The sequence below is a fragment of the Channa argus genome, chromosome 22 (genome assembly GCF_033026475.1).
Source record: "Channa argus isolate prfri chromosome 22, Channa argus male v1.0, whole genome shotgun sequence".
In the NCBI taxonomy this organism is placed as follows: domain Eukaryota; kingdom Metazoa; phylum Chordata; class Actinopteri; order Anabantiformes; family Channidae; genus Channa; species Channa argus.
In genome coordinates, this window is record NC_090218.1 from 12591183 (window position 1) to 12600881 (window position 9699).

General features: G+C 37.7%; 1 protein-coding gene across 1 annotated transcript; it reads left to right on the forward strand.

Moving 5' to 3' along the window:
• The first annotated feature begins 3284 nt into the window (after window positions 1-3284).
• Window positions 3285-4292, forward strand: LOC137108225 (odorant receptor 131-2-like). The gene has a single exon (XM_067492587.1). The coding sequence runs from the start codon at window positions 3285-3287 to the stop codon at window positions 4290-4292; it is 1008 nt and encodes a 335-aa protein (XP_067348688.1).
• The last annotated feature ends 5407 nt before the right edge of the window (window positions 4293-9699 follow it).

Genomic DNA, 9699 nt, shown 5'->3' on the forward strand with positions numbered 1-9699 from the left:
CACAATAACTTATCTTTTAGATTCTATGCCTTTAAAGTGAGCACATGTAGACATATTTCTTGTATAAGTAAACTTGTTCATTAAATAGTGAATTTGTGTGTTTGGGAAGCTGTTAATATTAGAATTATGGTTTATTCTTGGTAAACTAAAGTTAGAGGGTCGTAAATCAGACACATTGAAATCTGTGTCCACAGCAATGCAACACACATTTTCATTTACTACAACGACACAGATCAAAACCACAAAGACCCACAATCACAACACAATAAAACTATGAATGTTTCAGACGTGCTGTTTCTGATTGACTGTTAATTTTTGCAGTTATAGTTACACCTTCATCACAACGGACATTTTTCATGGCAGCCAAGATTCAGGTGGACATTTTCATTATAGGTCTACAGTTGGTGAGAGGAACATACAGCAACACTGCAGCATGTAGTGGTTATAAAGTAAAAGCACAGGTTCTGCCATGAGATCAAATCACTGACGTGCAGGATTCAACCCCTTTAAAGTAAAAGCTTTTTATTATTATTTTTTAAATAATACAATTTCAATAGAAAAATTAGTTTGCGATAGGCTCAAAACTGAAAACCATATGTTTTAACATGAGCTCACATCACTGGCCTACAGGATTAAACATTTGAGAGTAAAAGCCATTTTGTTACTTTCTTTCAAAATAATAGTATTTCTACTGTAAAATGAGCATTTTGTAAATTCTAAAGAAAAGGGTTTTAATATGGCTGACGTCACTCACCTGCAGGATTCACACCTTCAAAATATAAGTCTTTCAGTTACTTTCTTTCAAAATAATAACATTTAAATGGTAAAGTAAACCTGAGGTGACCTTAAGCTATGACAATTCTAAATTAACCTTAGATTGTCCAACCTGCTGAACACAAGAGTTCAGTGAAGTGATAAGTGGATGTGCATCATTTCATCATATAAACTCATTACTTATTGGGGTAATGTATATTATTTGAATAAGTGACTTATTCATTAGATGTGATGCTTCATTACTTTAATCTGACATAAGTCGGTATCCACATCCATATATTCTATAAAATTGCGACTTGGAGTTCAGTTTCTTGCCCAAGGACACTTTGACATGCAGTCAGGAGGAACCGGGAGTCGAACCCTGTGGTTCATGGGCAAATGTTTTACCAACTGCGTAATATGTTAGTTATGAGGTCGTACTAAATGATTGTGTCTGTATTTAAAGTCTTTCTAATTGTAAATGTTGTGGGCAAAAACATCATTATGATGCAAAACCTACAGTTCATTCATAATGTTGGTGATTATACAAGAAAAGTACATTTTCATTGTACCTTACATTTTGACAGGAAGTTCACATTTGATTAAAAAAAACTGTAGCGGCTGTAGCTCAGGTGGTAGGCAGTCATCCACGGCACACAGGGTCAGTGGTTCGATCCCTGGGCACAGCTATTTGCTGTAGTGTCCCTGGGCAAGACAATGAACCCCAGGTTGCACCCGCTGGGTCAGGTGAGCACCTTGCATGGCAGCCACTGCCATCTGCAGTGTTATTGTTAATGTGTGTGTGAGTGAGAAGCTACATTGTAAAGCACTTTAGATAAACTTTAAACTCAGTGGTAAAATCCAGTGTCTTTCAGCTGTGAGCTCTGGCCAAAGTTAAACGTTAAAGGTCAAGTGGTTCACGCCTTCATTTTATCCCGGCTTGATTACTGTAAATGCTGGTGCAGGAATCAACCAGTCCTCAATTTCACGCCTGCAGCTCGTCCAAATCTTTGATCCTGACAGGAGTTTCTCAGAATAACCACATCTCCTCCATTGTTGTGTAACTGCCTTTTCCTCCACATTGGGGCTACAGCAACACTGGAAACCTTTAACTCACTGTTAAAAAACACATTTTTCTCTTCCTGGCTTTTAAACCTGGTTGGGTTCATTTTATTGACAGTTACTTTCTGTAATATGCATCTCAGTTGGTCTGAATGTTCTTTTTTATTTTACATCTCTATGTATTTACAACTCGACTAAAAGCCTGGGCACTGTGAGGGGTCTGCAGCACACTGTGAGTCATAGCTTGCCGTGTAAAGGGTGAATATAACCAGCATTAGGCTAAACACCAACACATTTACACCACCCTGTGGTGTAGTGTGCTGTTTTTTGACTTTTGTATTTCTGCTATTATTATTAATGCAATACAGTCCAATGCAACACAACCTGAAACCACTACTTCACTAATAAACATAATTAAATTAATATCTGTGACAGATTCAGTCAAAATAAACACTATCATCTTTGTACACGTAGAATTTAAGGCTGCACTCTTTGAGTATGAGCACTGAGTATTTGAATATAATTTGTTTTCCCAAAAACATCACAATACATCACTCAAATTAACTCTTAAAGATGTTAGATGCTAGTTATAACTTGTTATTGTTTAAGCATAAACCTTTCAGATCCAAAAGTTAATAATTTGCAATATTTTGAAAAAATGTAACTAATTTAACAAACACAAATTTGTGGAAGTACAACATATGTTACAAGGGACAAAATGTTAACAGGAAAAAAATGTACTTAAGAGAATCAGACAGACGATGAATAGCTCGTCCACATTAAATACAATATTTAGAAGTTAAAGTGAAAGTTTGTGCACCTGAAATATCGGTTAATGCACAGAAAAGCGATGGATCAAAACTCATCAAACTCATCACTCAGCACTTTAATTCTTGCGGGATTTGCTTAACTGCAACAGAGTGATGAGGACTTTACTTCCCAGCAACTCTTACGAGAAAACAGTTTAGTACTTGTAACAGTATTTTGTATCCATGACTACTAAGATCTAAGTACTTGTTCTTGTCCTGAGTCTGGACAAAATATGATATTGGGACATCGCTAATTAAATATGAACACACTTTGCCTCCTAGACATTCTTACTCATGTTTTTCATGGATTTAATAAATGTAATGCACCTTTTGACTGGTACTGTAATGGTAAAGATCATCAAAATCAGCAAATCTCTATTTGCTAATATGTTTCCTCTAATAAAAGTAATGATGTCACAAGTGGGTGTGTGCACCGACTTCATATACTCTTCACAGGCTGGAGAACCTTGCAGACCAGCGCTGCCTAATTTAAAATAAGCACAGCCTTCTGATTGTGTGTACACGGTCATTTCTGCTTCATCTCTTCTCCAGACAATAGATAATCAGTGTTATGAGAACACAAACTATGGAATAATTTTGTCTTTTAACATCCTTTTTCAAACAGGTTAAAATCTTCGATTTATCAAATTCTTCTCTGCAATGTTATACGCAACCCAATCTCAAACTAACCTCACTGTTGTGCTGCAGTATCAGGGATTAACGGAATTAGTGTTGTTTTCTGTTCTGTCTACAGCACCATCCTGTGTGTTTCTCTTCATTAATGGAACTATGCTTTTCATCTTGACCAGTAAACCAGTTTTTCGTGAGACTTCCCGTTACATTCTACTGTATAACCTCCTTTTTGCTGACACCGTGCTGCTGGCACAGAGTCAGTTACTGTACTTGCTGGCTGCTTGCAGAATAAGGCTAATGTATCCTGTGTGTGGTGTTCTGACTATGCTTGCCAGTCTTACAACTGTGATTTCTCCTCTCATGCTGGTGGTGATGTCTCTGGAGAGATATGTAGCTGTGTGCTACCCGCTACGGCACGCTAGCATCATCACAGTCACAAAGACAAGAGTGGCTATTATTATAGTCTGGGCTTGCAGTTCACTCTATGTACTTTTTTGTGTTCTTTTAATGTTACGTTTCCCATTTGAAGACCTGCCAACTCTGCAGATGACAGACTTTTGTGGCAAAGAAAGCATGTTGCTTGATCCTATGTCTGACCTTTATGACAAAGCCTTGACATGTTTTGTGTTTGTATCAGCTGGTGTGGCAGTCAGTTTCTCCTATGTTGCTGTGACTGTAGCAGCTCGATCAGCTTCCACAAACAAAGCTTCAGCCCGTAAAGCTCGTAATACACTGCTGCTGCACGTGGTGCAGCTGGGCCTCAGTCTCTCCTCAACAATACACAACCCATTGCTCATAGCTATAGCAAAGCTCTTAGACAGGAAAATACTTGTGCGCATCCAAATTGTATTTTATGTGTGTATTATCATCCTCCCACGGTGTCTGAGTGCTCTAATCTATGGCATTAGAGACCAGAACATCAGACCACTGCTCATGTACAATCTCTGCTGTCAGTGTAGACGCTCGCCTTTCGTGTCCATGATGCCAGCAAAAAAAAAAAGCCAGAATAGGTCCAGTTTAAATGTCATTATTTAGAAAAAGCTGTTAGTCCATGTTTAAGCTGACAGCTGATGTAAGTTACAAAACAAAACAAATATAAACTGAGTCTTTAAATTTATCGGAGCTGTTAAATTACTCCTCTTTCAAGTGTGTGGGGGGTTTGCAGCCTGCTTGAGGTTCCTAAATTGCCCTAATTGCTCTGTTTCACATTATTTTTCATTAAACTTGTGTGTCTTCTCATCATCACCATCTACAGATTTGAGGCTACACAGATTTTGGGACATGATGTTGTCAGGAGAGAACAAAAGACTACTCTTTTTTTTACAATGTAGTCTAATGAAAAATTACGGCAATGAGATAATCAGATTATAAACCAGCAAACATTTTCACTTAAAGACCATTAAACATTCGGGGAGAGAAACGGCAAACATGAGAGGGCCACTGTGTTCAATGTTATTTTCTCTCTGCAGCATTTGAGAAAAGGGTAAATTTGCTTGATGTAACCTTCCAGTGTGTCCCATGTGCAATGCAGTGAAAACAAATATGAATAAAACCAAAGAGATTGTTTAAATTAACTATACAAGACAAGAATAAAATGGCCACATGGATAAAGATTAGGCCTGTCAATTTTTACATTTTTTAAAAATCACAATTAATTGCAAGTGAATCACACATTCTGTAAAGAAATATTATTCAAGTTTTAATGTTCGTATCAGCATAGAGGCTGACACGTCACACGTGATGATGATGATGGTACTGAACTAAGTGAAAATGTATTTATCAACAATTAATTCATTTGTGCAACTGCAAAGTCACATATTAATATATCCCTTATCTTATTATCTATAATACAAAATATCCTGATATTATTCACTGGGTGAGGTTTAAAATGATTATATAAATAAGTCAATATCACTCACTGACAATTCTCTTTTCTTCTATGTGATTCACTGGTACCACTGGTAGAGACAGGAGGACTCGTTTAGTGTGGAGGCATCAATTAAGTCCAGGAGTATGATCAGCAATTAGAGAACAGACAAATTCATACATACAGTACAAGACATATAGTGTAAGCAGTTACCGTGGTTAAGTGAGAAATGCTCTGCACTTACATAGCACTTTAACGGTACCCAAAGCACTTTGCACTGCTTCTCATTCAAACATTTGTACTTACAATCACACACGCACTCACACACCAATCAGGGGTCCAAAGTTCCCCAAAAGTTCGAGGGCAGCACTGACATCACAGTGTCATAATAATGCATGTTTTAGAGATTTCTTTCTGTATTTGACCTGGCTGAGAGGGACAGGGATGAAACAAGGCCAGATTGAAGGTTAAGACATTTTAAGACAAAGGTCCCTTAACTGGAAGGTTAAGGAATTATTGTTTCAACTCTGTAATGTAAATAAAAAACTGTATGTGTATGTGCTTCACACAAACAGTGTCAAGGACATTGAAAAAATCCTTACATACCGTTGCATTAGAATCAGGCAACTGCTTCACTTTTCTGGCACATGTGGGTGGTGCAGGTGGTGCACTAGGGCAGCTGACAGTCCACACGGACACACATTTTTGGCCTGCACACAGTGATCAACCAGCCGTACCTTAGGGGACTAGGGAGATGACAACATTTACAACATGCATACAGACACAGAGAAAATAAAGGGGCCTTTACTGAAGGCTGATTGAAGACCTCTGTTGCATTGTGCAGTGACAATCAATGAATATTAGCAAAACCAATGAGCTTTTTTACCTGGTACATATGGGTTAAAATATAAAAATGAATTAATTTCATGTATGTGCCAATTGATAGTTTTTATGTGATGTCACACCTTCACAGAATGCCTACCTGGAAGGTAAAAGAAGGCATTAGCCCACTGGGCAACACATTATTTACCTCAGTGTGTGTAACACCAGTTCGTTAACAGTGGCTAGTTAAATAATATTAATAATTAACAATAATAATTCACAGACAACTAACTCAGTAAAATGGCTAAAAGTTAAAGCAGTGTGAATACACTTTTAAGTGACTGTATATAATACTACCAAAATAGTATGGCAGTTTACTAATATTAGTAAAAAAACTAATTACTAATTATTGATATTAGTAAACTGATATCAGCTAAATTTCATACAAAATATGATAAGTTAATTTGTGTCAGCTCCATTTAAATTTAATGGGGCAACTATGCTTTAGATGGCAGAGCCATTGTCCGCAAACCCCAGCTTCACTGGTTCCTGGAGCCTTTGACACATGTCAAACTGTTCCTGGGAAACTTGACCTCAGTTTCCTGCGTGTGCTGAAACTAAAATGATACACAGCTTCAAAGGTACGACATGAAAAAGATTACTGAGTGTCCTCATAATGTCATGTGAAACAGCATGTGAAGACACAAACCCTGCAGACCAGATCTGCTCACATGGACTCACGAGCCAACACAATGTAAATGTATAATTAATGGATATTTTTGAGATTGGTTTTGTACTGTAACATAGCAGCTGTTTGTTTTCTACATCCAACACGGCTGCACTATTTAAGGAAAACTGACAAAAAACATTGTTTCACTTGTGTAGCTCAATTTTTGTTCATATACTGTATGTTTGTTCTTTAGTGCTTCTCTAAAATGTTATATGCAAATCAATCACAGACTCTCAGTGTAATCGTTTCAAACATCACTGGAAAGAGAGCTGTTTGCCAGTTTGACTGTGTTCCTATTCATTAATGCGACCGTTACTCGTCTTAAGGAATAAAACTGTGTTTTGTGAGACCAACCGTTACATTCGTCTGTATAACCGTCATTTTGCAGATACTATTCATCTGGCATGTAGCCAGTTACTGGACATATTGGCTACTTGTAGAATAGTGTTGACATATCCTGAGTGTGGTATTCTTACAATTTCCACAAAGCTCACAAATGAGATCTCTCCTGTAACAGTGTTGGCGAAGTCTCTGGAGGTAATGTACGTATGTGGCTGTGCTTCCACCCACTGAGTCCCGCTACCATGACCACCATCAGAAACACAGAGGCGCCTACCATTGTAGCTTGGGCCTTCAGTTCAGGTTACTCTGCAGTTAAATTTTCCATTTGAAGACCTGCAGATTGCTTGAGTCATTAACTGATCTACACTCATGTTTTGTTTCAATCTAAAACCTCAATTGGTGTGATGGCAGCAGCCTAGTCAGCCTCTACAGACGTACTCTCTTTCTGTCCCTGTGTGTTCTAACATGCCTGTGATGAAAACAGCTGCTAATTTAGAAGAAAATCATAGATAAAACTGTTATAAGCTAAATTACATATTATGTTTACGTAAGTTATGTTGTTTCAGCTCCATATAAAATGAATGGGGCAGCTGTGGATTAGTTGGTGGAGTCATTGTTCGCAAACCACAGGTTCACTGGTTCCCGGTTCCTCTTGGTCACTTGTGAAAGCCTTCCTGGGAGCCTGAACCCCAGTTTGGCTCTTGTGTGCACTGCTTATTTTTAAGCCTCTTTTGTAAAATCCTGCACAATAATGGATTTGAAAGAGTTATATTATTAACATCTGCACACATTCAATCTCATCTACCTTTACACCAGAGCAATACAATTTATTGGACACGGCCGTTACTCATTTCCATTGAAAACATCTAATCATATATTTATAAAACCCACCCACATCAGAAACCAGCCACCATTAACAAGCGGATTTCAAGCTGTGCTTATATTTTTTAATGTTCTTCTTCTTTTCCTTTTGGCTTTTCCCTCTGTCGGGGGGTCACCACAGCGAATCATGTGCCTCCATCTAAATCTGTCCTCTGCATCCTTTACTCTCACACTAACTTACTTCATGTTCTCTCTCACTACATCCATAAATCTCCTGTGTGCTTATATTTTTTTAATCTAACTGCAAATACATTTTGCAGCAAGAGTTAAAGACTTTATTGGACTAGTCTAAACCTAAAACCACTTTCTGCATTTTACTGAGCTGTAAATGAATGTTTAAACCCAACAGATTGCCTTGGTTTTCCTTTCAATATATACAATATAACCCCAATGACTAAGGGAGACATTAGTTTTAAAAATGATTGCAACTTCATTAAAACATAAACAAGACTCCCATATGTACAAAGGTATTCACACTCTCGATTTGTCCCACAGTCCCTGTAGCCTGTGCTGTACAGGTTAAAGGAAATATCAAAGGTGTTCACAGTTTTGTGGAAATGTGGCGGGTGAACCATCATGTCAATACAAGTACATGTTTGGTTAGAATTGTACGGCACATTGTCAAAAAGTATTCACATTTAGGACCTGAAATTAACTCCCACCAAAATAATACAAGTTACTGGTCTACTACGTCATGATGAGGACACACGCACACACACACACACACACACACACACACACACACACACACACACACACACGTAAGGTGATTCTTATAATAGTCTTCATTTATAAGAATTCAACAAAAAGATACCAAAGACTTGCTGGACTTGTGGCAATGAGCAGTGTCAGCATTGACCTTAGAGAAGAGTAACCACACCTTGGAACATTTTATTCTTTCTGTCTTTGTCACTAAAATCATGGTTGTGGGTCATCAAAATGAACACTTACCTGTAATGTACTGCATCTTAAAACTAGCAGAAAACATGCAATGAGATTTTATCCAGCGCATAAACCTACAGTTACAACTGCTGGGAGAGCTCACCTGAGAGCCTGCAGCGCCACCTGTCTCCCACCGCTGGTCACTGCAGCTGTGTCCCTGCTGAGGTCATTCACTAATAAGTCGGTTACCATACAGCACAACGTACAGTGCGCTGCAAAATAATGACAATAATGCAGGTTTATCAGTGAGTTCATGTATTACTTTTGGGCCACATTCTACATTTTCAACACTTTTTGTATAATTTCATTTGACAGAGCATCATGGACTTGACACAACTGTTCATGTGGAGCATGTTTATGGTTTAGCTGGGTACTAAAAACTGCAGCCATTTGTGGCTGGAATAAATGACCAAAAACACAGAACGCTTATCTCAGATTAAACATTCATCTCCATAGAGATGAATTCTCAAAGTCTAATCTGGACAACTTGGCTACTGGTTTCCTTTGGTTATACAAGCTGAGAACTGAGTGGCTAATAGCTAAATGTCTTCATCGTTGAGACGCTTCCGTCTACATACAAAAGACTGAAGGAACGAAATGAAACTAGAAAAAACAAGCACAACAAATTAAAAAGTTCAACACCTGAAAACGTACGAAGTATTAAAGAAATCCAAATACTCAAGTAAATAATTCTATGCTACTTGTTACTTTCCATCCCTGGGACTATGCACTATGATCAATATTATTCTATTAAATTTGTTAATTTCACTTTTAGATAGATCATCTAAACCATAAATACGCCTGTTGAGAAATCCTTTCATATGTCACAATAAGTCTTTGTGTTTCATAATGAAATG